Source organism: Rhodamnia argentea, chromosome 8 (genome assembly GCF_020921035.1).
Source record: "Rhodamnia argentea isolate NSW1041297 chromosome 8, ASM2092103v1, whole genome shotgun sequence".
Taxonomy (NCBI): Eukaryota; Viridiplantae; Streptophyta; class Magnoliopsida; order Myrtales; family Myrtaceae; genus Rhodamnia; species Rhodamnia argentea.
This window is the reverse complement of record NC_063157.1, coordinates 13,432,382-13,459,830: the sequence shown is the minus strand read 5'-3', so window position 1 is coordinate 13,459,830 and position 27,449 is coordinate 13,432,382. Positions and strand designations below refer to the sequence as shown.

The window sequence follows — 27,449 nt, the reverse complement described above, 5'->3', positions numbered from 1 at the left end:
AAATTTGAGATGCCTAGATGGTTTTCTCGAAGGGTAAGCAAGAGATGTAACCAGAAGTTTGAGAGGCATCTTAGTCACTCCGGTCCCTCTTCAATTCTTATTTCGACAAACATATGTAGCCCTCCATACTTTGATTGGCAAGCTGGAGTTTTTCTCTCTGTGTGAAAATAATTGTTCTAATGATAACGACTTGCTTAGCACTTCCTCTACTTAGCCAAAAATGGCTGACCTCATCTAATCTTCTCCAGAAGAGAAATTTGTCAAAAAAAAAAAAGTCCTAAATCTTACTGTACTTTTGCCAATTTAGCCATAAACCTTTTAATTTTGTGTCAATTCAATCCTCAACTTCTTCTTCTTCTTTTTTTGTTGTTGTTGTCAAGTCAATATTAAATCTTTTACATTTGTATCAATTCAATCGATCACTCCAACTTTGGCCGATCGAGGGTTACATGGATGCCGCCCTCGGGCGAAGCTTGCCCCGCCGGCCACCGGCCAGGGTAGGCCTCGCTAGTGTTGGGCAAAGTCGGCTTGCCCTAGCCATGGTGAGGCGGGCCTCGCCCAAGCCAAATTTGGGTAGGTCGCACTTTGCTATGACTAGGCGAGGCTCGCCCTCGCTAGAGGAAGAAGAAATGAAAAGAAAAGAGAAAGAAAAGAAAAAAAATAATTTGAGAGATATTAAAATATTATTAAAAAAAATTTTACGTCAACTCGGGCCGATTAAAGTTAGTTGGATGGACTGGATTGGAAAAATACAAAAGATTTATGATTGAATAGACAAAATTAAAATGTTAAAATGCAATAAGTTTAGATTTTTTTTTATTTCTACAATTTTCCCTTCTCCGGAACGTTTCTTCATGGATATCAAGTTCTGGTATTAGCTCCAAGACACGAATTTGAATCTTGATCGATTTGATAAAGAGTTAAGATTCTTCCTCTCTAAATCCATGGATGATCCTCCACTCCATCTGCAATGAACTTCCTCTTCAAAGTTAATCTTCCATACTTAACGATTTTCGAAATACCAATATGTTCACCTGTTTGCAATTAAGTTTCCAAGCATATTTACGTTCTCATGTCTCCAAGTTATTCTCCTTCTACTCCGTCAATCCAAACATCTTGACAATGCCGCAAAGCCTCGCTTGTTCTACAAAATCGAAAGGCCCTTCGAATTCTAATCCTTAATTGTTAACATCATTTACATATAAGTCTGTATATGCAGAGGACATTTCATCTGTATGCTCAAATGCACACGAGGAGTTTCCCAACAATTTACTGGATTAATCAAAATATCTCTAGCATTGCACATTAAAAAAAAAAAAAAACTTAAGCTCTAATTTGTTTCTCGCTTGCTAATAAAACGAGGTATCATGAATGAGATGAGATACTTTCGCTTAAGCACCACCGCCGGTGCAACGATGGACGTATGAGAGGGAGAGCCTCTCTTAAAGGCGCCGTCATAGAATGAACACCTCTATGGGAAAAGCAGAAAAAAATCACCATGATTAGGGAAGAGACTTAATTGAATTATTCCTGACTCAATTCAATGATTATTCAACATCGCCTTGCTTGATTTCGAGCGAGGTTGGAACTCAATTTCGTCGGTTAAATCGAATTCAAGCTTGCCGATGCTAAGCTCTACAACCTCGAAAGTCCAATCGAATCTTATTTTTCATTTTTGCTTAAAAATATTTAACAGCTATGAAAATGGGCACATAATTTCTTAAAATGACACACCCCAGCTCATGTGTAATTGCATGAAAATAACTAATCTTGATAAGCTTTTTTTTTTTTGGGTCAAATCTCTTGATAAGTTCGAGCCCAAGTTCATTTATAATATGTTGTAATTGAATTGAGTTAAGTCGAGCTCGACTATTTTGATTTTCTATTAGAGTCGGGCTTCGGCAAAAGTAAAATTTCTTTATTTTATTCGAATTGTATAGTTTTTTTTTTAGTTTTTTTTTACGATGAATTTGAAAACATGCTCTTTTTGGAAATTTGTTTTAAATCAACCGTCTCTCTTTTTCCGACTAGAATCAACCGGCCAAACCTTTACTCAAACTCCCAGTCAAACTTAATAAAAGGAATTTAGACAGATATAATGACGTATTTGCCCCCGAGAAAACAAAGCTGACGAGCACTCCGCCAATCACAAAAGCCAAAAGCACTTCGTTGCCTAATGTAATGAAGGGCAAATACGTAACTTCAATACACTCTTTTATCCACGCTTGAAGAGAAAGTCGTCGTCTTCCAACTTTTTTCCCATTTCTATTTCTCGGAAAGAAGGGGAAAAGAAAAGAAAACGAACATTGCGGACAACCATTTTGCCCTTAAATCATTTTCCCCGCCATTTACATCATCCAATTTTCCTCTCGTTTCTAGGGCTCCAAACCGCTCTCTGCAACTCCCACATATACAGAGCCAAAATCCAACTCGAAATCGCTCTCGGATCTCCTTTGAATTGCGTTCGAACCCCCAGTCGAAACGCATTGGCCATTCTTCTTGAGCTGCGGCAGTCGCGGAATCGCAGATTTGTCGAGCCGTCGATGAGCAATCCGGTCGGTTCGAGTTCGGGTCCGGGTTGGAGCTACCGAGGCATAGGGCTATCGAACACTGTGCACTCCGATGTGGCCTCGTGCTTGCCGTTGCCTTCGCTTCCCGTGTTCTTCGGCGCGTCCGATCAGGAGCTGAGGCTGTTCGACCAGCATAGCACCGCCGGTTCGTTTCCTCGGAGGATTTTGAATCGCCCTGACATTCTCTCTCAGTCGAGTAAAATCGCTGATCTGCTTCGGGACACCGATGTCTCCTACTTGTGAGTGCTTGCCTTTCCTTTTGCTCGGGCTTTTATCGACTGTCTTTTGAGCTGAAGTAGCGTTCCATAGTTTTTTTTTTATCCGTCTCTCTTCTTGTTGAGGAAATTGAAATTACCTGGCTACTCAGCTTCTACTTATTTTTCAGCTTCAGCACTTGCCATAGCTCTTCCTTTTTTTTTTTTTTTTTTTGAATGATCGTATTCTGCTTTTGCCTTCTATTTTTCTTCTGCGAGTGTGGTTGAATGGACAGGCATGGTAATTAATGACTGCATAACGTTGGACTTTTGCAGTTATATCAGCCGAGCGAATGTTGGAAATTTGTTGTTTTGTAGACTTTTCCCCTTACATTTGGAGATAATTGATTTACTGGCCTTTGCAATGTAACAGACGAATGCTATAATTTGTGAATCTAAACTCTAATTTGTTGAGCCGTGCACAGATGGTGATAACTCTGCAGCTTTTAGTATCTTCTCTCTAGTTTCGTCATTGTCTTCTGTTACCTTGTTATGCACCTCGGCAATGTGGATTTTGTTTGTGTCTGATTAGGAATGGTTGTCTGGTGACTAAGTTAATGTTCAGATTAGTCTAGAGGATGATGACATTTTGAGGATGGTGCTGTTGGAAGCATGGCAATACCTGTTATTTTAGGTCGTGCTAGTGTTTTTGGGGATATGTTATACAGCTGTAGCTTTTCCCAGGATCTCTATCCTGGTCGAATCAGCAATAGCAAATTTCTTTAGTATCTGCAATACGAGCCCTGTGATTAGCTCGTTCTTATCATGCTTTTCATGCTTAGGAGGCTTAATTGTTTTCACATCAAAGAACACTAGTCTAAAACATAACTTCTTTTCATAAGCTATTATATCTAAATCATTATCTAAACCAAGGACATAAGGAAAGAAAGGAAGAGAAAGGAGATTTTAATTTCCCTTTTCTTGTTTGGATGCACAATGAGGAGATGGTGTCGAAGGAAATGGAGTTTGTGATTGGTGAAAAGGTCCTTTGTCCTATTCTATTTCAAAATAGGAGTGAAAGAAAAATTGGAAAGGAAAAACTATGTTGAAGCAATTTCCTCCATCTCCTTCCACTTTTGGAGAGAAATGGAGAGAAATTGACGGTGGGCCCAACGAAATACTTACTTTCATTTTCCACCCATTTCCCTCTCATTTTATCCACCTAGCTAAGAAAAGTAAGTTTCTAGGTAAATAATTACTCTCACATGGCCCTCAACCAAATATATTGAGTTTGAACGGAATGGATGAGGCATTATTTTATAGTTCTTGGCAATGCACCTGCCAGCTCTATGAGCTTTCTGAATATATTTATGTAAAGCAGTGTGTTTTTGAGGAAGCTTCATTTAAGGATGCTCAACAAGTGTCGAGAAGGTTTGCAAGCGAATCTTTAGATAAGATGCTAAAATTTGCCGCAATTTGTGATGTGATACTGTGATACATCATGTGAGATAGTTTGGTCAATTCATACAACTTGACTTTTTGCTTTAGGGCCTTTTATGGGCATTTGTTTGACTGTTAGTCTATTTATGGATGTGGATCACTTGTCCCCATATCATAGATGGAAGTGCCTTAGTGAAATTTAGCTTGCTGCTGTTAAAACTCTACCTCAGTTTTTGATGTATCTCCTGTTTGTGTGTTTATGGCCTTGGATTTCCTTTTCTTATTGGAATATTTATTCTATTCATCTTGATATTGGCTTATCTTTTTACCTTATTCCAGAAAGCTTAGGGAGGATTTCACGGTGATACCGCATAGATATGTGGAACCGTTAGAACTTTATGAAGAAGTTCTTTATCGAAATTCCGAAGCCTTTGAGTGCTTTTCTCCAGGTAATGCAGTATATTCTGTTGCTGTTCTTGCCAATGCGAGATTTCTGTTAATTTTAGCTGACATCTACTATTTTAGTGGCACGTATGCCTAGAAGCTTTGTTTTCTTGTTTGGCCATTCTCTTTGTAGTCTTCTTATTTTATGCAAAGCTCATGATTAGAAGAATCAATTTATGTCACCAAAACTGTTACTTGCAAGACTCAATCGGGTTGCAAGCTTTTCAATTCTTTTCCTTTTTTAATCTCCAACCGGTTATGCATTATGACAAAGTATTTGGATTATATGTTTCTTGTTAGCTTTAATCAGTGTTATAGGAAGCGGTTATGACTATCTTTCTAAATTTATGTACCTTTTCTGCTCTTAATGTTGATTGCATTGTTCAAGTTTCTCAGGTCATACCAAAGAGCATATATTTCAAAGTACAGTACATGTCGAGAAGCCTCTTCAACTTAAGGTTACTCTTGCAAGTCAAGGACAAAAAGAATTGCCTCCATATCGAAATAATCAGCTTGATAACGTTCTTGCTAATGTAAGTGTTCATGCTGCTTTAACTGTCCATGACAGACTTTTTGTTCGCGAATTCATGTTTTTGATTTTGCAGGAAGTCTCTACATCTTCTCGAAAACCAAAGGTTAAGAAAAAAGTACGGGATGAAATCCCTAGAGATGTTGGACTTAGTCCTGTTGAATCCCAAGGTCTGACTTTTGATATTTAATTATCTAACTATTGACATTCATTCTATTACAAAGCAACTAATTCATTTGGTCTCTTCCTAGATGATATGGTTGGAAGGTTTTCTGACATGCTGGAGGACATCTGTAGCAAAGCTGAGATTTCTGGAGATGATAGAGATGAAGCAGAGTGGATCTCATTGCCTATTGCCGATCTTAGGATACTTGTTAATGAGATAATGTCAGTTCGTGCGAAGAAGCTGCTACATTTAGTTCCTGTAGATACTCTTGTTAAACTACTAAGGGTTCTAGATCATCAGATCCATCGAGCAGAAGGCCTGTCCATTGATCAGTGTGATCATGTATGTTTTCTATGCAATCTTTGGTGTTGATGACAAAAATTCATTATGCTTCCAGCAATTTGAGTATATGAACTGATTCGAATATGTACAACTTCTGTTTGGTCGGGATAAGCTCCATTCTTATATTTTAACTAAAATACATAAACAATTATAGTGATTGTATAAATTTACGGTTATTAACAGTATCCTGTGTTTCCAGTCAGATCCAGATGCAATTTCCTCTCTCCTCTGTGCTTTGGAATCCATACATGCAGCTCTCGCAGTAATGGCTCATAATCAGATGCCAAAGCATCTTTATAGTGAAGAGGTAGTTTTGCCTAAGAAAGTAGTTTCTTAGCCTTTCACTGTTCTCCCTTTATACCTAGTGTCCTTTATCCATCTCCAGTCTTCAGTAGTTCATGGAAACTGATTGTGTGTTATTTGTGGTAGATCATTGAGAGGATTCTTGATTTCTCTCGACGTCAAATAATGGACATAATGTGTATCTATGATCCATCCTACCGCGCTTTGCATAAACCTGTTGAACAAGGGGCTCCTGAAGGTTAGGCTTTTCGTGAATGATTTGTGGCGTATCTTTCAAGTATAGACGTACTTTACCATGAATGCCGTGGGACTCTGGAACTATTTCTTTGACATTTGGGCTTGATGACTCGTGTTATCTGATAAAATGCTTTACTTGGTTGTAAATTCCAGTTGATGAAGATGATGAAGCAGATGTAGATATTGGTCCCAGCAAGAAACGCCGTGTTGTAAAGAGTGTAAAAGCAAAGAAATCAGCAGTGAACAAGTCTGTTCTTTTATACCATTAATTTGGGAATATTCTTTTCACATATTTCAATTGAGATATTCTGAGTCATTTTTGTTTTGTTTTGTTTGTTGTCCTCTAGGGTCTCAGCTGCTGCTAGTACGGTACTTCAGAAGCTGTGTACTATTCTTGGTTTACTTAAGGATCTACTTTTAATAGAGAAGCTTTCGGACAGTTGCATTCTACAGTTGGTGAAAACAAACTTTACAACATTTTTGGTGGATAATATCCAGCTTCTCCAACTGAAGGCCATTGCTTTAATTAGTGGGGTATGTCTTTTTGTCTCAAAGTTACATGTGTATTTTGTCAAAAGTGTTCCTTTACTTCTTCTAAGCATACTCATGGTTGGAGCAGATATTCTATTGGTATGCACACCATCGCACTTATGTCATCGACGAAATGCTTCTTTTGCTTTGGAAGTTGCCTTTCTCTAAGCGTGCAACACGAGCCTATCACCTGCCTGATGAAGATCAGAGGCAAATTCAGATGATTACTGCCCTGCTGATACAGTTAGTTCACTGTAGTGCTAACATTCCTGAAGTTTTAAGGCAGGCATCTGACATTACTTCCATCATGGAAGTTTCACATGATGGTACTTATCTCGCAAAGTGTCATGAAGCAATCACAGAGGCGTGTTGTCTTTTCTGGTCCCGTGTTCTGCAGCGATTCACTAGTGTAAAGACTCAGGATGCATCTGAGATAAAAGTAATGATGGAAAATCTTGTCATGGATCTGCTGACCACATTGAACTTACCTGAATATCCTGCTTCAGCTCCTATTCTGGAGGTAAAGTGTATATGAATACTCAGTCTTCTTGGTTTATAAAATAGGGACAATCTGCATCTTAAAAGAATTTGTTGCTTAGCTATTTCATTTTGGAGATTTATGAATGTCAGAAGATCCTCTCAGAACCTTGTAAAAAATGGAAGCTGCAAAGCTTTTCCTCATGTTTTATTCACCTGCAGGATGAGGATATAGAGACAACTGCGATCAAATGCTGCTGAAAAACTAATTACGTGATTGAGCAATTGACTCTCTAGTAGAATGTCCGAATTCTAAATTAATGAAAAGATACATATTGTGTTGTCTTGTAAATGAGCTCTCTTTTGGCTTTGAGGTCTATTGTATAAATGGGTTGGCATGCCTTTGGTACTCTTGGTTAATTTCTCTTTGCTTATCAAGGAAAAGGAAAAGGAGAAACATAGCAAACAAGCCAATAATTTAGCAATACGTTTTCTTTGTTCACAAAGAGTCTTAAATTCTTTGAAGAGTTTGTTGAGAAATATGCTGAACATACATTGTGAACCACCCATTTTCTAATTATTAAGCTATTGGATAATGATTTGTTTAAGAGAGCTGTTGTCAAAGCACAACTACTATTCGTTTCTGTTAGTTTTTAGTACGATCTTCCACATGTGCGTCACAACTCAGCCTTGACTTTGAATAATTGTTATTTCTTTTGTTATTGAAAGTACTTGTCTTCTCTTCTCAAGCAGTGATCTACTTGCAGGTTTTTTGTGTCCTACTGCTACAGAACGCTGGGCTGAAATCCAAAGATATAGCTGCGCGATCCATGGCCATTGACCTTCTTGGGACGATTGCTGCCCGATTAAAGCATGATGCTGTTATTTACCGGAGGGACAAGTTTTTGTTGCTACGAGAATTAGTTGATGGCGATAATGTTGAGCAAAGTTATCCGAAGGATGCTTGCTTTGTCTGTGGTGATGGGAGGGTAGAGAGATCATTATTTACCTGTCAAAGCTGTCGAAGATTGTTCCATGCTGAATGCATGGGTGCAAGAGAGCATGAAGTTCCTGATCATAGCTGGAGCTGTCAGTTTTGCATCTGCAGAAAGCAACTTCTTGTATTGCAATCTTTTTGCAAATCCCATTGCAAGGACACCAAAAGAAATCGTGTTGATAAAAATCCAGAATCTACGAATATTGAAGTTGTTCAGCAGCTTCTTCTTAATTTCCTCCAGGATTCGAGTTCCACTGACGATGTGCATGTCTTTGTTCGTTGGTGGGTGTCCATCTTTAATTCTTGTCTTTTCTTTTTTCAATCATTTGATTTTTTTATCTTGACGTAAGAAATACTTGCATGCAGGTTCTATTTATGCCTATGGTACAAGGATGATCCAAAATTTCAAGAAAATTTCTTTTACTATCTTGCTAGACTGAAGTCAAAGACTGTAGTGCGTGATACTGGCACCGTTTCGTCTACTTTGACAAGAGATTTTATCAAGAAAATCACCTTAGCTATGGGACAAAAAAATTCCTTTTCCAGAGGGTTCGATAAGATCCTTCACATGCTTTTGGTCAGTAATCTTGTCTCCTCTTCAGGTTTAGCGAGCTTGTCAAATGAGTCTGATTTTTCACAATGTGATTGATTTCAGGCAAGTCTAAGGGAAAACTCTCCCATTATAAGGGCCAAGGCTCTAAAAGCGGTAAGTCAAAAGTCGATTTTGCAAACTGACCTATGGGTACATAGTTTTTGATAGCATGTTGTATGTGATTTTTTTTTTTTTTTTTGACAAGAACAGGTTAGTATAATTGTGGAGACCGACCCAGAGGTACTGCGTGACAAACCTGTGCAGCTTGCTGTTGAAGGGAGGTTTTGTGATTCTGCTATATCTGTGAGAGAAGCAGCATTGGAACTTGTCGGTAGGCATATCGCTTCACATCCTGATGTTGGATCACAGGTTAATCATCGTACTATCCATGCAATTCTTTTGTGAAGACACTTCTGGAAGTTGTATCTGTCTCTCATTACATTTTACTTTTCAGTACTTTGAGAAGGTTGCAGAGAGAATTAAAGACACTGGAGTTAGTGTCAGAAAACGAGCTATTAAAATCATCCGGGACATGTGCACTTCAAATGCTAATTTCTCTGAATTCACTAGCGCTTGCATTGAGATCATTGCTCGCGTTAGTGATGATGAGTCTAGTATTCAGGTAATAAGAAATTTATGCTTAGTTTAGCTTGCTTATTTGAGCTACTGGTCTGAACGTAATTTCCTTGCTCCTCTCTTAATTCAAAGAATTTTATACTCAAATGTGAAAACATCAGTTTCTGTTATGAACTTTAAGTGAAAATTTGGATTGTTCATACTTTCTTATGTGGTATCTGAGATGACCGTATTGCTGAGAGGTAGCTTCCTCTTATGTTTTGTTTAAATGATGTTTTCTTCGTAAACTATTCTTTTATAGATGATTCTTGTCTTTTCCAATCTAGTCTTCACTTGATAATGATCGAGTGACATGCTTCTTCAATTTTTTGTTTTTTAAAACCCCTTCTCAATAATGAGAATGTATATAACCCTATTCCGGGCTGTTGAGTTTCTCGACCCTTTGTCTTAGGATTAGTCATATTCATCAGTAACGAGTCTTCTGGCATTTTCTTATTGATTATACTAATTATATAGTTACATGATGGCAGTTCACAAAGGACATAGTTTGCACACTGGTCATAATTCAGTTGATCCTTACTCCCGAAGATCTTGTTGAAAGTACACTACATGATATTTTGTTGTTGTGCTTCTCTTGTTGACAGGATCTTGTCTGCAAGACTTTTTTTGAATTTTGGTTTGAGGAACCACCCAGTTCCCAGACTCATATTTACAGTGACGGTAGTTCTGTTCCATCAGAGGTTGCTAAAAAGACTGAGCAAATAGTCCAAATGTTAAGGAGGATGCCAAATTTCCAACTTCTTGTCACTGTTATTAAGCGCAATCTAGCACTTGATTTTCTTCCACAATCATCAAAAGCTGCCGGAATCAACCCTGTTTTACTAGCATCAGTTCGAAAGCGCTGTGAGTTAATGTGCAAAAGCTTGCTGGAAAAGATTTTGCAGGTATCTCTTCCTTCTTGTGTATCTTTTTGTGTTCAGTTGCTGTATTTTTATTGGATCTGAAGCTGTGTTCGGAATATTACCTTTTTCAGGTGGAGGAATCAAGCACTGAGGAAGCAGAGGTTCGGTCACTTCCTTACGTGATGGTTCTGCATGCATTCTGCGTTGTGGATCCGACACTCCTTGCTCCAGCATCCGATCCTTCCCAATTTGTGGTGACTTTGCACCCGTATCTCAAGAGTCAGGTTATACAGACAAGTTTATGGTCATTTTACTTCACATTTCTTGTCTTCTCGTAGCATGAGAACGTGTAGGTTGCTACAATCAGAGTCAGAATGCTCAATTAGGTCTATTCTAAGAACATGGTGCTGAAACTGAAACTGTGAAACATTGCACTGAAATCAATAAATCGTCAGTAGCCAGAAGATACTTGGCTCCTTTGCTGATAAATGCACTATGTAAAACCTTTTTATTGGTGAACTGCATAGTATTCTAATAGAGACTACCGGTTGGTTTGAAATTATGTGTCCGTTTGACTTACTAATATTGATTCCAACTTTACATTCAGAGTCAGACCAAAACATCTCTCTGCTTGTCTTTGTGCTTAATGCTTCTTTTCCTTTTAATCTCTGTACAAACTGAGTTCTTGAAGAAGAGAACCAAAAGAAGCACTACTGACATGTGATTGGTTCTGTTTACCTTTTAGGGTGACAATAGAGTGGTGGCACAATTGCTGGAAAGTATCATCTTCATTATTGATGCTGTTCTGCCTTTGCTTCGGAAATTGCCTCAAAGTGTTATTGAAGAACTAGAGCAAGATTTGAAGCATATGATTGTACGGCATTCTTTTTTAACCGTTGTCCATGCGTGCATCAAGTAAGTTTCAAACTCCTGCCCATTTGGGTAATTTGCTTTCTACTACCACAAACAGTTGTTGTTAAGGATATAAATGACCAAGTTGTTTGGCTTTGCACATAATTTGGAATGAACTGAATCAATGTTGTTCTTTTATGGCCTGAATTGGACCAAGCCCCAAATTGTCCAACTTGAACTGAATCGGGAAACCAGTTTTCGATGAGTTTAGTTTCTTGTTGTTCATGTTTCTTTCTTTGATTGGATTTTGCCTCTTTAGATAGTGTCTTTAGGCATCATGCTTTACGATGCAGTCAATTCCTATATTAACTGGATATCTATAATTTTTCAACAGTAGTTATGAGTCAGTTTACTGGTGTGATATGGAAATCCAAATCCATGTTAACTACAAGGAGCTGGATTTTGCAGTTCATTTTGGGCTGTTCAATCTGGTTTTCCTTTACGAATATATTTTTGATAGTTGTAGATGGTGAGATTCATGTTGTCTTCAGATGCTGTGCAAGTTTGTGAGCATATTCTCATCAACATGCCATCAAGCAGACCCCAACCATCCAAACCACACAAACAACCGCCCCACAAAAAACACACACATACAAAACCGGCCACAAATGAAAGAAAAGGAAAAACCCACCCAACAGAAAAACAAAAAGTTCTTTATTCGGTGAAGTGATAAGTCAAGTTTGGAGATTAGAAGATTCTTAAAACTTTTCTATATGGCAGCTTGAATTGTTCTTAGACAGCGATCTTCACAAGTTATTCTAGGTGGGAAGCAATACTAATCCAAACATCCCTTTGTGGTGGGTGGTGGATTTCTCTCTCTCTCTCTCTCATATTCTTTCCTTTCCTTGGGAATGGGTAGGAGGGTGTGTTTGGTTCATAATATATGGGCCTTTCTTTAACATGCTGACTGTTGCATATGATTGATTATGTGTGCACTTAGATTTAAGTTTTGTAGTTTGGCTACTATTTTATTCTTCTTAAATGTGTTTAATGGTTGCAGGTGCCTTTGCTCTGTGAGTAAAGTAGCTGGAAAAGGTTCTAGTGTTGTTGAGTATCTTATACAGGTGTTCTTTAAACACTTAGACTCACAGTGCTTAGAGAACAAGCAGGTCAGTAGCTTGAATCAAGAAAACTGACTTAAATTTGTTGCACAGCAAAAGTGATATGCCATATTTGTTCACGAAGCAATGTGTGAAGCTCTTGATTGGCGGTTGAACATAGTCCACTTGTTTGAATACCCACTTAGCGTTTGTCGCATCATTTTGTAAACTAAGATCTGTTTTCTTCGCTCTACTCTGCTGCCATTTACTTGGCGAGGTGGAACTTGATTAAAAGTTCAATGAGTTTATTTCTCATTTCTTGTTCCCACATTGTTAGGGGATTCTACTCCTTTGTTTCCTCTTTTATTTTATGTTTCTTTTCTGCTGGGACACTATTTTTTTCTCAATTTTCTAGCACTGGCAAATTCACAGGTGTCCTGCTTTTTCCATAGAACTCCAGAAATCGAGCTTGGAGTTGAGATATCATGGATTTTTAGTGATAGTTTGAACTTTGAATACTAATGCTCCACTAATATCAAAAGCTTTCTGGCTTCTAATTAGCATTTTATTTCTGAATAAGCTTTTATGAGAATGGTGCAGGACTTAGATCCCAGGTGTTTTTTCAATTGCTTTGTCTTTTGCCCAATTGGCTGATGTGGACCTGGGAAGTTGAGTTTATTCACATTAGTGTGTCAAATGAGGATCTTAGGTCAGAACTAAGGGTTCAATTAAGGTTGCATATTTTAACCAGCTTAGGAACAGTACCTGTAAATGCCTTAAACTGGTTTGTCAGCCAACTAGTTATCAGGCGAGCTATCTAAGTTTCCTACTTGAAGTCACAAAATAATTGATCTGTGGACTTTCTTCGTCGACCCCATTTTTGGTGGAAGCATCTATGGCGAATGCAATATTCGGGAAGGAATCTACAAAGGAATGTCTTGTTTGTGAGAAGATCAATGAATTTTTTCTTAACATAGCCTGACTTAATTCGTAGTAAATTTTTTCATAGTTCTCTGCAAAGTTGTTCAGATCATTTATTGAGTTTCATGAGCGTAGTTCTTCAACTCAATTTAAACACTTACAGGATGATTTCATTTGGCATTGGTTAACATTCGTGTCGTATGTGTTCTCTACTTCCTTTGATGAGCTTCTACTAATTGTTTTTTGTCTTTCAAACGGCAGCAAATGGGTCGTTCTCTTTTTTGTCTTGGATTGCTCATCCGCTATGGCAATTCTTTGCTGGGTTGTTCAAGTAACAGGAATATTGATGTTGGAAGCAGTCTCAGCTTGTTCAAACGGTATCTGCTTATGGAGGATTTTGTTTTAAAAATTAGATCTCTGCAGGTAATTACATTCCTAGTTCATAATTATTGAATTTTTGAATTAGCTTTGAAAGGGTTACTCATAATAAGACAATTCTTGTAGGCTCTGGGATTTGTTTTAATTGCGAGGCCTGAATTTATGTTGGACAAGGATGTTGGCAAAATAATTGAAGCCACATTGTCTTCTGATTCTGATGCTCGTATTAAGGTATGCTGTGCTGGTTTACCACCTCTCCTCTCTCATGGTATATAGTACTAAATTGTCCTTCCAACCAGATGCAAGCTCTCCAAAATGTGTATGAGTTTCTTCTTGATGCTGAAGCTCAAATGGGAACAGAGGTTACAACTAATGAGGCAAATTACACCAATGAAAGCAGTCAGAGCGTTCCTGTTGCTGCTGGTGCAGGAGATACTAACATGTGTGGGGGTATAGTTCAACTCTACTGGGATAGGATACTGGAGAGATGTTTAGACCAAAATGAACAAGTTCGTCAGACTGCCCTCAAGGTGAGAACTTGGAATCAGCACTTCACTGCAGAAATGCTTTCAAGTTGACTTTGTTTAGAAATGATATGAGTGAGAGAACATCTGGTGATGCTCATTATAAGCTTGATTTCTTTCTTTGCCATTATTGTAAGCATGATTTACCTTATGTAAGTTTTCTGTTTTTCGCAGCCATTTCTGCTCACTTGAATTTTGAGCCTCGTCACTGTTTAATGCAGATTGTGGAAGTAGTTTTGCGTCAAGGTCTTGTGCATCCCATTACATGTGTTCCATACCTTATAGCACTTGAAACTGATCCACAGGAGGTAAATGCCAAGTTGGCTCATCATTTGCTGATGAACATGAATGAGAAGTAAGTGGTGACAATGAGAATGATTTTGATGGTTCCAAATGTAGGCCTTTTGACTAATATGTACTTCTTTTCAGGTATCCTGCTTTTTTCGAAAGTCGTTTAGGGGATGGGCTGCAAATGTCCTTTATTTTTATACAAATTATTAGTGATGGTTCATCTAGCGGTGGGGGTGAGAATGTCCCTCACAAGGGTCCTGGAAGCATGAAAGGGAAATCTGATGGTATCTCATTTGCTCAAGCAAGGCTTGGAGTTTCAAGGATCTACAAACTAATTCGCGGAAATCGGGTTTCCAGGAACAAGTTTATGTCCTCAATTGTGCGCAAATTTGATAATCCAATATGGAATGATACAGTCATTCCTTTTCTGATGTGAGTTCATTACTAATGTTTGCACTGAGTTTGTTTGTGGCAAGGAGTATATAACATGAATGTTGATTTGATTCCACAGGCACTGCACAGAGATTCTTGCTTCATTGCCGTTTACGACACCCGATGAGCCGCTCTATTTGATTTACACGATAAATCGAGTAATACAAGTTCGGACCGGGGCCATTGAGGCAAATTTAAAGGCGTTTTGTTCAAGATCATTACCAAGAGACAGCCACGATGGGGTACATGGGAGTGGGATTAGTCAAGGGCCAGCTTCTCAACATGTCTTCAGTAATGTACGATCACTGGATTTGAATGGCACATACCAAGAGTTGGCTTATCAGCCTTTTTTCAATCATACAACATCAGTTGACTTGAATGGCAGTATCCCACCGCAGATAGCAAATCAGCTCAATTCACACAATTCCAATTTTCATGAGGCGATGCCCCATTTTAGTGGGGCCTGTGATTTTTCTAGCATCTCTGAGGATGATATGCAGAAAATCCAGGTAATTGTGAAAATTCTACTCATGGCTTTCTGTTCTTGTAGCCTGGAAGAGCAAATAAGTAGGCAAGTACCTTCTCCTCTATGATCCTGATGACCACTAGACCTGATGAATGGGTGGGCAGCCTGTAGGGCTGGTCCAGGTCTGAGAGGACCGAAGGTAAATGTCGGCCTTGAGCAATGGCCTTACCTTAAAAGGCGATCTTGATGACCACTAAACCCAATCAACAGGCTGTGCAGTTCACAGGGCAGCTCAGGTCTAAGAGGCTCAAAGGACAAATGGTCGGCTTGGCAATGGCCTTGCAGTAAAAGGCCCAGCTTGCCCATCTTTGTCCCGGATCCGGCCGGCCTAGCCTGGTCCCTAGTATCTCAATGCACATTTTGGATTATGGACAGGCTTGGGCAGCCTTGCCAGTGCCACCAATGACTCCTAAAAGAACTACTGATCTCTAATTAAATGAAATAAAGCAATTACTTTCCCATCTTTCAAGTATATCAATCTACCTACACCTACAATGCTTCTGGTAGCACCCACTTGTCGCCTTTTCTCAGATTCATTGTAATAGTTGGTTACATATGGACATCCTTTTGAGGCCTACTATCTCTGTGGTGTGCAGGTTGACTGTCTAGCTGCTACAGCATTGCAGCTTCTGTTGAAACTAAAGAGGCATCTAAAAATTATTTATGGCCTCAATGATGCTCGGTGCCAGGTAATCTTTTCAGTTAGATGGACTGTGATCTTTATGGAAGTGCTGCTACTGAGATAAAAACAGGATTATTACTTAATTTGGTGCCATTTTCTCCTTTGCAAATCAGTCATTTTCTCCAAATGAGACGCTAAAACCCGGCGAAGTTCTCGCTAAGCAGAATGTTCCATTTAATATTAGTGGAATACATGCGAACTTGCCTTCCACTTCCCAAGAAGTCATGGAAAGATATCAGGTGCTTTGAATTATATTGGAGAATTCGAGCCTTCTTTCTTTGCCTTATTCATGTATCCCTTGGCGCAATTAGTGTGCTTGTGACCTAATTTTTGGACATCTAAATGGCTTTGATGCTGCAGGAATTTAAGGGTGCTTTGAGGGAAGACACCATTGATTACTCTGCTTACACAGCGAATATCAAACCAAAGCGGCCTGCCTCTAGAAGAGCTTCTAGACGTGCGGGCGGTGGGGATGACGATGACGACGACGACGACGACAACTGGTCAGGCAGGGTCCGTCTAACTAATAGCGGAAGGAGAGTTACAAGGAGCAGGTTAAGGTAACACTTGTAAATAACAGGTAGGCTGACATGTACATTTAGTGGGAAAAATAATTAGGATATGTCAAAAGTAGAAATTGATAGAATTCTGGAAAAGGAAAATGGAAGTGCCAAAAGGAGCCTGGGGTTCTTCTGGCTCTTGAAGGTACTCTGTTCAATTGTCCGATTTCCAGTTTTAGGCATTACAGTGCAGGCGATTATTCTTTATGTTAACAAAATTGAAATTCGCTAGAAGTAGTATCGAGCAATTTTGTTGTCATTGTAAATTTCTGTTTCTGTGGGGGAAATAGGAGATGTATTGTAGCACATTTTATATCAGTTACTAAAATTCTCACTCCATGTTGGATTGGAACACAATGTATAGTCAAAGTCGATTTTCTGCTTTCCAGCTCTCCAGCTAGTCCACTCTCTTGATGTATTGTTCCGAATGGACATCTGATTTTGTTCTTCTCGGGGCGAAAATCATTCAATCGACGGTGGCAGCTTACTGTACTTGCAATTTGTACTTGTTGGACTGACATTCTTTTGTCTATTTTGCCAATTAATTTGGTCTGGGCATCACCACGTTATACTGCGTCCGGGAAAAAGAATGGAGTCGGTGGTGGTGGTCGAGATTGCACAAGAAAAAACAAAGGTAACAGAAGAAAGTGCTTACGAGGACATCCTTATTGTTCGGCCCAAAACTCTCTGAAAAAAATTAAAGCAACAATTTCTGGAAAGGTTACATCTCGACCAAGGACAAGAAGACGCTTTATAGCTATTACTGAAGGGGATCGTGATCCGAGGTTCCACATTGAAGAAGACTGTGGCTTGCGCGGCCAAGATGAGAAGAGCGCCATGTGTCTCGTCAAGGTCATGGTACAATGGCAAAAAGAGGCTGCATATCGTGAGACGGTTGTCAGGACCGAGTCCGGGAGCATATCTGCCGCACAGAGTGCAGGAAAGAGAGAACTTACCATATCTACACTGACTGGTTTACCGTCCTCTACCAATATTTCGGCTATTGTTCCAGTCTGATCAGCCTGAGAAACCATAGGAACAAAGATTAGTGAAACTGCCAAGCAAATATAGAAATCCGTTGCTGGAACAGTCAGGTGTCAAAACACCAACGTTTGAGCTTGAGAACACAATAAATAAATAATAGCGCAAGCAGCGAGATTGCATTACTATGCCGCAATATTCATTTTGAGCAAAAACAACTTATTATGCTCCCTCTCTCTAAACGACATAATCTATGTGCGTACTAGATCATGACATTTAATTACTGTGTCGAATCTTCGTAGAGAGGGAACTGTGGGATTGAGCAAGCATCTTGCCAGAGCTTTTAAACTGAACGGGCGCAAAACATGCTAAAGCTGGCATATCACTGTTCAACTGTTGCAGTCAATTCGTTTAAAGGGATGTGATCATGTTAAACATTATAATGTAGCTAGATGACACACACATGCATACCAATTCCATGTAATCAACACGGTCTAAGACCAGTTTGTTGAGAGCATGGCTGTAGGTTGAACTCTCCCAAAACGTAAGGCTTACACTTCAGAAGAGGTCAAGATCATTGGAAATTAGTAGTTTCCAATATAACCAGGAAAGAAATCATCGCTTGAGGTTCAGTCTCTGTGGACATCCCTCGAGGGCAGAAGTTTGATTCATGCCCTTCCACTTTTGAACATAGTCAAATCCGGGGAAACAAGATTGATCAATTCACTTGGCTAACAACCGAGTAACTTTCAGCCGATTTTTTGACCAAAACATGTTGCATACCAAAATTGGATCGCACAAAGGGGCACTCAGATAGGTTGAATCGGCTGATTTGGTATAGTGCAGGTCTATATAAACACTAGAAGAGCCTTTGGTGATGATGGTGATCGTTGTTTGAGGGATGGACAGTTAGGTTTCATCAGCTTAAATATTGAAAGAGCAACAAACCCACTAGTTGGCCAATTGAGACAGGTCATCATCAATGATGGGCCACTGATAGGACGAGTACCAACACCCACCCCACCCCCCAAAAAAAAAAAAAGAGCAAAAGCAAACTTGATTTTTCCTTTTTACTTCTTTTAAAGGGTGATTTGAAGAGGAAAGTACACTGGGTTCGCTATTGTTCAAGGTTTAGAAACACAAATGACTAGACCAAAGAAATCTGAACCAAAAACAAAAAGGTCACTTATTTTTTGGAAGTAATTTCTTTTAGCGCTGGGGAGGGAGAAATGGCCTTCAACTAAAAGTGATAGCCTCTGTCACAAACCCTTCTCCACAATTTGAATGGGAAAAGGATAGAAGTTAAATGTCTACATACCTCAATTTCGTTCATCAACTTCATGGCTTCAATAATGCAAACCACCTGGCCTTTCTGTACTTTGTCTCCTACCTGGAAAGATAATTGATGTCACAGGAGATTTCTTCATTTCTAATTCATTTGGCTAAACGTAATTGGATCAAAAGTAGACTTCACATGCACAGCATTGAAGGAAGCTTTGGAATTACAGAAGGGGAAGTATCCAAATGAGCTATTTACTGCTCCTAAAAACCCAGATATTTCCGGAAATGTAGTCCGAGTTACCTTGACAAACGGAGGTTCACCAGGAGCAGGAGACCGGTACAAAGTTCCAGCCATGGGACATTTGAGGGGGGGATGAGAAGAGCTGCTTTGTTTTACAGGGGCGGGTAATGCGGGTGTTGCAGAACCAGAAGCAGCTGAAGCGGCTGAAGGAGCAGGAATTGGAGCTGCTGAAGGTGGAGGTAAAAGCATGGCATGGGAAACAGGTGCGGGTTGTGCTACCACAGAAGCAGCTGCCAGTGGCTGCTGTATTGCTTCTTTCTTCCTTATAGTGATCTCACAATCCATTTGCTTCAGCTGCAATTCCATAATATCCTTTGTATCCACGAGCCTGATCAATAGTAATCAAGGCTAAATAAACATTAGGTGCTCTTTGATCCTGATTGTTAAGTAACATACGAGTGCATTTGGGCCCAAATAATTCACTTTTACGTACTTGACAAGATCAGATACTTGAGACATAAATGCTGATATTGAAGATGCATCTGGCACAATTTTTTCACCGCCAAGTTTTGCTACAGAACCATTGCTTTCTTTTGATATAGCAGCTCCGGACTTTGCATCAAGACCAGAGGAGGATTTCTCTGCGGTTACCTTAATTCCAGAAAGTAGAGCAAGGACACTTAAAATTAAATTCTTTTTGAATGTCAGACTTCTATCTTATATAAAATTAAAATTAAATAAGCTCACCTCATTCATCTTTGCCTTCACTTTTAATGCAGTTAAACGCTTCCCGTTAGGCCACTGCAAATTTCAAACAGTGTGCAGAAGATGAGTCATAGGGTCAGAAGCTGAATAATCTTGCCGACATCTTCGTCAGATAAAAAAATGGCATAACAGTACCATTTTAAGAACAGAATGTCAACAAGTGCATATTGCACAAAGTCTTCTGACAAGTAGTCCTTTGATAGAGAATAACTAAATGACATGATCAGCTGATGCATTGTATGGATACAGAAATAACTAGAGTGGCTTATAGAATTTGCAAGTGCAGTGTGACGTCAGTTTTGGCTCTTTGAGAGCTATTTTAGCTCTCTTAAGGTGTCCGATAGCATTTCAAGGCCAAAACACTGTATAAGTCACTACATTCTAAAGGGGACTTTAGGAATCAAATTGGTGCTTTGACATACTTATTTTGGGGACCTTAAACAACTGGGTTTTAAATTGACAAAAGCCTAACTAGTAGAGACAGTCTATCAAATCTAACCAGGAGTTACCAAACCAGATACAGTTCAAAATCAGATACAAGGGACAGAGTTTACCAAATCTAACAAAGAAACAGCGTGACTCAATGACCTTTTTGTGAACCAAAAACTCAAAAATTGAACCGATCTAACTCAGACAAATGTCGACGGTATCCTCTTCCAAGGGTAATTTCTTTGAAAGGGTAAATAAAATTACGACTTATTTAGCTGAAAAGCCCTTGCATTTTGGGAAACTTCTCCATTCTATCCTGATCTATAAAACCATTTGACACTATTCTGAAATTCAATTTCGGTTTCAATCCTACACTCTCCCCCGCGCCCGCCCCCCCGAAACACCCCAAACCACACACACATAAAAGAATATATATATATATATATATATATATATATATATATATATATATATATATATGTGCCAGAATGAAATGCTGTCACAAGAAATGTCTGTTGCACACATTTTCAAGTTGATTAAGCTAAATCAACACAATGCAGGCACTAGCAAAAGTAATTCCACATTAACTTGGCAAAGAAGAGTGGGATCCAAAAACACAAAGTCCTGTCTAACCATCTGATCAACAGTAGTCAAATGTGCAGATGAATTCTGCTCGTCCAATCTGACTGTACCTATTCGTATCTGCGGCCTTTTAATAGCAATGCGCTCCTATGTACATAATGCCAGCTAGAATCGGCAGTCCATGAAGCTCAGCTTGTGATGGCAACAAGTTTCTTAGACGATTAAGACAGCAACTAAAGCAAGGCGTACAATTTGAACAAAGAGCAGATAAGTTTGACGACGCAAAAGTCATCAAGATGAGGCAAACAAGAGATGAACGCTGCCCCCGCAGACAGTAACAAGGTAAACTACGAAAAAAACCCAAACTACATGCAGAAAACTCAAAAAATCCATCGCTAGACCGAAATTAAATCAAACGTATCAGAGGCTAAGTAGTACCAGTAAAATTGGAAGCGGAAAGGACACAGAACATCGAGATTACTAAGGTTGGACGTCTCTAGGAACAAATTGAATCACCTGAAACCCGAAAGAGTATGCCGGAAGCGAGATCTTCTCCACATTTTGCCTCCGAATCTGCGGGGTCGTCCCCAAACGAGCTACCGAGGAAGATTTCAGGCACGGGACTGTGTACGAAGCCATTGGAACGAAATACCGGTTCGAGCTATCGGAGATGCCGGTATTCACTCGCAAATGTGGGAGCTTTCTGATGAATTTGGCAAGAAGATGTTCTGCAGAGACAACAATTCCGCGAAGGAGGCGATGAGATCGAACAGGTTTCTGCGGTGATTCCAATGAGCGAAGTGCGAACAGCTTCGTGTTCGTGTGTGTATGCGCGCGTGTGTGTGTGTGGGGTCGAAAGAGAGGAGGCGGATTTTAATTATGCTTCGATGGCGATCGCGATTTCGATGACAACGATGATGATGAACGGGGACCGTCAAAGATCAGCTGAACCATCGCAACAACGTTGGTGGGTCCAATCCCCCACCGGCCGAACAAAATCCCAATTGATCAATTCCATAATCTTTCGAAGGAGGGAACATTCTTTGGCTAATTGGGTCCTTTTGACAGATTGAAGATACATTGAGCGAACGTATCTCGCCTGAATAAGTGCATAAATTGGGGCCTCTTTCTTTTTAATCTCAATTAACCAACATAAAATATTATATCTTAAATTGATCGACCGCCAAAACGTTAGCTTTGGTTTCGCAATTATCCTATAAAATCACGCTATTTATGTAAATTGGATGCTACAATAACCCCTCTAGGAGTAGGAGATAGTATACCACTAACTAGAACTGATCAATAGACTGGTCTGGACTTTCAGCTGAGTATCGAGCGAAGCGTACTTGCCCATGTCAACCATAATTTTAGAATTTTTTAATTAAAGTTTATTCATGAAGTAACCGGCTGTTCTTCAATTCCAAATGAACGGGTGAGACTGAGTTGAATAGAGGTCTGTTGTCGGCCTATTGTAATTCCATAGGAGACTTCCAAATTGGGCCCAAGCAGGCCCAACACAAGAAAACAATTGTTTGTCAAGATTTGCGAGACGATGTTTTGGGCTTTGTTAACTCGACCGGGCCTAGGTGGGCCGGGAGGGCTACGGGGGTCATTATCAGATCTAACACCCACCACATTTTGTTGGCAAATGGACTGTAAGGTTTTCTAAGCTTTGATGTTTTTGTTTCCTCGTTGGAATTCTGGTTTAAGTTGAATATACTAATATTGCACAAAATATTATCGAAAAAAGAATTACTTGAACAAATTAGAATGTCCTTACTGATTGATCGAAAACAAAGGATAATAGGACTATGAGAAGCTAGCATATTTTCAAGAATAGATAATATATTGGCACCTTCTCAACATTAAAAGAATTAGGGGTGACTTGGTAACGTATCAGAAAATTGGAAAATTCTAAAAAAAAAATAAGTCAAATAAAAGACAGTAACTCAAAAGAAGAATTCGTAACCTAAAATATTTTCTTATGTTTATTATCGAAAAGTTTGTAGGTCACCAAAAAAAAAAAATAGTAATTATCAATGGACAGTTGGTAATTGAGATACATTGGCAAGCAAGACAGAAACCATTTAGAAATTTGCGAGAAAATCTGCTAACCAAAATCAAACAAAAATTGATAGGTAATTCAAAGGAAAGTCGACAACCTAAGAAAATAATTGGTACGTTAATTTTGGAAAAATTGGTAAGCTGCTAAAAAAATTGGTAATTATCTAGTGTGGTAACTTACAAGAAATGTTACTAGGCCGAATAAGTTGGCAACTTATACAGTTAAGAGCTCACCAGAAATGTTGGTAAGCAAGTTGAATAAAGCTATCAACTTACAAAAAAAAAAAGTTAGCAATATAAACAGCAATCAACACAAAGTTGGTAAGTAATTCAAAGCAAAGTTAGCAACATCATAGTAAATGGTGGACAAAAAGATGGTAACTTACGAAAAAATTGGTAATTTAAAAAATCAATTAAAACTTGGTAAGAAATTCAAATGAGAATTGGTAACTTAAAATTGATTAGTGAATTGGTTTTAGAAAATTTAGCAAGCCACTCAAACTAAGTTGACATTTTCTAGGAGAATTGGTAATTTATTAAGAATACCAATATTGTAACGCAAATGATAGTTATTAACTTACGAGAAAAGTTGGTAATTTGGGAAAATAGAATAAATATTGGTAAGTGACTCAAAAAAATTTTTTTTTTTTTGCGAACTTCAAAGTAGTTGGTAAGTAAGTTATAGAAAATTGAAGAATCGTTCAAAAAAAGTTGGTAATTCTATATGAGAGTTGGAGAAATTATTAAAGACATAAGTAAGTCGACTAAAAGTGGTATCTTACGAGAAAAGTCGGTCATTTGAAAAAAGAATTATATGGAGATTAGTAAGCGAGCTTCTTTGGACTTACATTTATCTTTGACTTTTTGTATGCAAATCTTGTAACGCACCCATTTTTACTTTTCTTTAGCCTTACTAAAACTTCCATTGTATATAACTGTTGACACGGAGATACGCATGTAGATTTGGAATATTTGAATCTTTTGGATTTTGATAGGAAAGTAAAAGTTACTTTTTACTCCTAAGAAGTACAGGCACAACCCCCTCAACAATGTTTACCTAAAAGTAGTTGGTAAAAAAATCAGAGATAAATTGGTAAATCAATTAACAAAGTGGCATTTTTCTAGGAGAGCTAATATTTAAATATCAATAAATACGACAATTTTCTTTGGTCGAAAAATAAGACAATTAAAAGTTGGTAAATTCATAGAGAAGTTGATAATTCATAAAAGAAGTTAGCAAACTCAAACAAAAGTTGGTAGCGACCTAAAAATCGTATTTTAAGTTAATGGATTACTAGATTAATTAAATTAACTAATCTAGTTCGAGCTCTCCCAAGCTCTATCAATTCACAAATTAAGGTTCAAATGATTAACCTGCAAATGATATTTTTAATTCAAAGTCGCCATTAATCATATATGGTAGGTTAATTAGATATCTAAATAAATTATTAAAAGAAATACTTTATTTTTGCGAACCAGAGATTAAATGAGCCCAAGGAGTTGATTACGTTAATATTTCTATTAATGCTCTTTCGGTACCAATTTTTCATGAATTTTTTTTTATAAGCAACATGGATTAAATTTTTTAGGGTTTTCTCTTATTAAATGCAATGCAAATGCAATTACTCTATATGAAATGGCAAGTGATACAACCTAAACTATATGATATGCAAGATGAATGACATTTTTGTCAGTATTTTTATGAATTTTAGAATTTAGAAAAAAATGAAGTGGAAAAGCTATCTTAAAGTGAATAACAACCAATATAATTTAACAAAATGATTTCTCAAAGTCCTAATTTTTATTAATTGTTATTTTTTGCATGTAAAATAAATAAAAGCATGATTTAACATAAGAAAGATCAAGTATTTTTTGGATTTTTTTAAGGAAATTAATTAAGCAAGAAAAATACAAAATTTGAACAAAAATAATTAATTATGCCCACAACGTATCTTCAAATTTCAAAATTCCGAATTAATTCGCCTCGTAACCATAGGTTCGGGTTGGATGGGGAATTTTATTCACGTCGTACCCATAAGATTGGGTTGGAAAGCGAATTTTTGTATAAAGTTAAAGTGGTACTCAAATGTTATGGGTCAGAAAGTTAAACACTATTTCATGGAATTATCGATCCTATCCAAAGGGTAATTGATGTGATGAATAATTTCAATGTGCGAATGAAGATCGTACTTTAGGGTCAAAGTCGGATATTTGTCCTATTGCACAAATTCCTTGGGACTTAGGCACATGGAGCATACATTATGAGCATGATTAATTATCTATTGCACATAACACGCAAATTGGATATATAATGAACAAAAGCATAAATAAATCAAGAGATAAAGTAAATAAATAAAAGATTCGATCCGGAGATAATAATAGATAAAGTGCAGGATTATCTATAAGGCGATATTGCCTTATCTATAAGACTAAATCTTTCCTATTATATGCAATAATATCCGCAAGAAATCATTAAAGATATGCAAATATTTCGAATAAGGCAACAAATTTTCAGAATATTCAAGGATAAGCTCGTTACATAACTTTGCAGATTTGCTTTCCAAATTTGAATGAATTGGGGATTCGGTTCGTTGTGAGTTCTGGGCGTGTTGGCCTGCAAAGAAAGAAGACGAAAAAAAGGACTCTCCACGTTCCCTTCATCACTAATTTGTGAGTATCAGATGAAGCAGGGCCAATTCATTGTCTCCCCTCTAAACTGAGAAAGACTGCGAAGTATACGAAACAATTAAGAATGAATTACCTACTTTTAGAGGGTCATAATAAGTGATGATTCTTACAACAATATAGACCTACACTAGAGTAAGCCTGCACGGGCCAAGCTGAAAATATCAGCATGAATCTTGATTGAGAACATGGACAATAAAAGCTATGCTCAAAGTTTGTAGGCAGTGAATAAAGTCGATCAACTCATCCTCAATGATTGTGCAGAAGCAAACGCAGGCGACACCTTTAAATCCAAACCTAAACAAGAGAAAATACTTACAAGAGAAGTGCGGCTTCCTTCTTCTGGAGCATTCTCTCTTTCTACCCAGCGATTAGCCAAGCACAATGAGTCAACAAATTGTAAGAAACCCCGATTCTCAGAGAGAGAGAGAGACTAACAGGTCGGGAAGAAGGGAAGGCGACGACGGAGATGACGCCGTTGCTGCGATCAGGAAGTTGCACGGAAGACGGCGTGGCCGTCGGGGGTTCTCAGCTACTCCGTCGTCACGCTCCCTTGTGTTTTTTTTTTTGGGTAAAGCCTACGCTCCCTTGTTTTTCTCTCGGTCTATTCCAAATTTTCTCAGTTTGCCCTCTGTGGCCGTTTGATGTGGATGGAAGGCCTCCTCCCTTCTGACCGTGTCTTTCAATACTGTCGCCTCCAAGAGAGAGATCCAGAGAAGAAATTCTTTATGGGGTCTATGGAGAAAGCCGCCCCCTCTCGCCTCACGATCTTTGCTCTAAAAATTTCTGCCGTGTATTCAATGAATTGGCCTCCCTTTGAATGAATCATAAGCATGCTTACATAGGGAAAATTATGTCAAGTTAGGACCTCTAACTTATGATATTTTATGAAATAGACCCCAATTTGCAAGACAATTTTTAATTAAGCCCTGAAGGACTTAATTAAGCTCGAATTAGCTCATTTTCCTTAAGAATTTCGACACATGCTCAATTCAGATAATTAAATTAAGCTCAAAACCTTGAATTAAGTCCATTCACCGCCGGTCCAATTAAATGCGAATATAATGCATGAATGCTAAAATTAAATATGAAAATGCTGACCATATGAAACATGATTTAATTATTTTTCGTTTAGAGACTAAAGTTAGTCTCTAATTTTTATGCAATTTTATTACTACTCAAAAAGGGGTAGTCAAACTTTAAGTGTCAACGATAATTAAAAGTAGTTGTTCGTAAATCAATTATGGCCTGTTTGGTAACGTTTACGTTCCAAAAAAGTGATTCTGATTAGAGTCAATTTTTTTTATTCTATTCCCGAATGAGTTTTAGAGAATCAAAACACATTTGGTAACTACATAAAATTTATATTCTCATAACAGAAACGCGTTTAGTAATCGCATAAAATTTCTGCTCCGAGAAATAATTTCTCTTCCCAATTTGTCATTTGAATCAAATAATTACATAATCACATTTGATGACTTTTCTTAGGCCCCACAAGTGCGATCCTCTTGCACCATGACATCTTATTGCTCAGAATGAATAAAATCCATCTCCGCCACATATGTGGTTCAATTTTACTCTTGGATAATATGTAGATGGTCAACGATGCGACATGATACTCTGACAACAAATCATGCAAGGCTTAGGAAAAATAGAAAGGAAAAATCCCCAAAAATAGGATTGGCTAGTTGAATTGACCCATTTTCTATTTTTTTAGATTTTTTTGGAATTTTTGGAATTTATTTTAATAGTTTGCCCATGAGGGGCAAAATAGTCATTTGGGAGAAATCAAAAGGAAAGATCTTCAAAAGTAGGATTGGCCAGTTGAAATGACCCATCTCTAATTTTTGAGATT

General features: G+C 38.2%; 2 protein-coding genes across 3 annotated transcripts; one reads left to right on the top strand and one right to left on the bottom strand.

The window, feature by feature from the left end:
• Nucleotides 1-2,296: 2,296 nt before the first annotated feature.
• On the top strand, nucleotides 2,297-16,954 carry LOC115752879 (sister chromatid cohesion protein SCC2). 2 transcript variants are annotated; one of them, XM_030691280.2, is made up of 28 exons: nucleotides 2,297-2,809; nucleotides 4,544-4,653; nucleotides 5,045-5,181; nucleotides 5,254-5,347; nucleotides 5,429-5,685; nucleotides 5,885-5,992; nucleotides 6,115-6,226; nucleotides 6,379-6,472; nucleotides 6,573-6,759; nucleotides 6,845-7,276; nucleotides 8,001-8,512; nucleotides 8,597-8,807; nucleotides 8,886-8,936; nucleotides 9,033-9,191; nucleotides 9,277-9,444; nucleotides 10,043-10,342; nucleotides 10,432-10,584; nucleotides 11,046-11,215; nucleotides 12,213-12,321; nucleotides 13,435-13,596; nucleotides 13,678-13,782; nucleotides 13,851-14,081; nucleotides 14,297-14,430; nucleotides 14,505-14,798; nucleotides 14,878-15,307; nucleotides 15,921-16,013; nucleotides 16,120-16,245; nucleotides 16,367-16,954. In XM_030691280.2, exons 1-28 carry the CDS (start codon nucleotides 2,544-2,546, stop codon nucleotides 16,568-16,570), a joined length of 5,409 nt encoding a protein of 1,802 aa, XP_030547140.1. In that variant the 5' UTR covers nucleotides 2,297-2,543; the 3' UTR covers nucleotides 16,571-16,954. The 2 variants fall into 2 exon arrangements, with proteins under 2 accessions (XP_030547140.1, XP_030547139.1); XM_030691279.2 differs by having other exon boundaries at nucleotides 13,432-13,596.
• Nucleotides 16,955-17,375: 421 nt separating this feature from the next.
• On the bottom strand, nucleotides 17,376-21,892 carry LOC115752880 (biotin carboxyl carrier protein of acetyl-CoA carboxylase 2, chloroplastic-like). The gene is made up of 7 exons (XM_030691281.2): nucleotides 21,362-21,892; nucleotides 19,817-19,870; nucleotides 19,563-19,720; nucleotides 19,130-19,457; nucleotides 18,866-18,937; nucleotides 17,523-17,588; nucleotides 17,376-17,443 (listed from the first exon to the last, which is right to left on the bottom strand). The coding sequence occupies exons 1-7, from the start codon at nucleotides 21,482-21,484 to the stop codon at nucleotides 17,420-17,422; spliced, it is 825 nt and encodes a 274-aa protein (XP_030547141.1). The 5' UTR covers nucleotides 21,485-21,892; the 3' UTR covers nucleotides 17,376-17,419.
• Nucleotides 21,893-27,449: the final 5,557 nt, after the last annotated feature.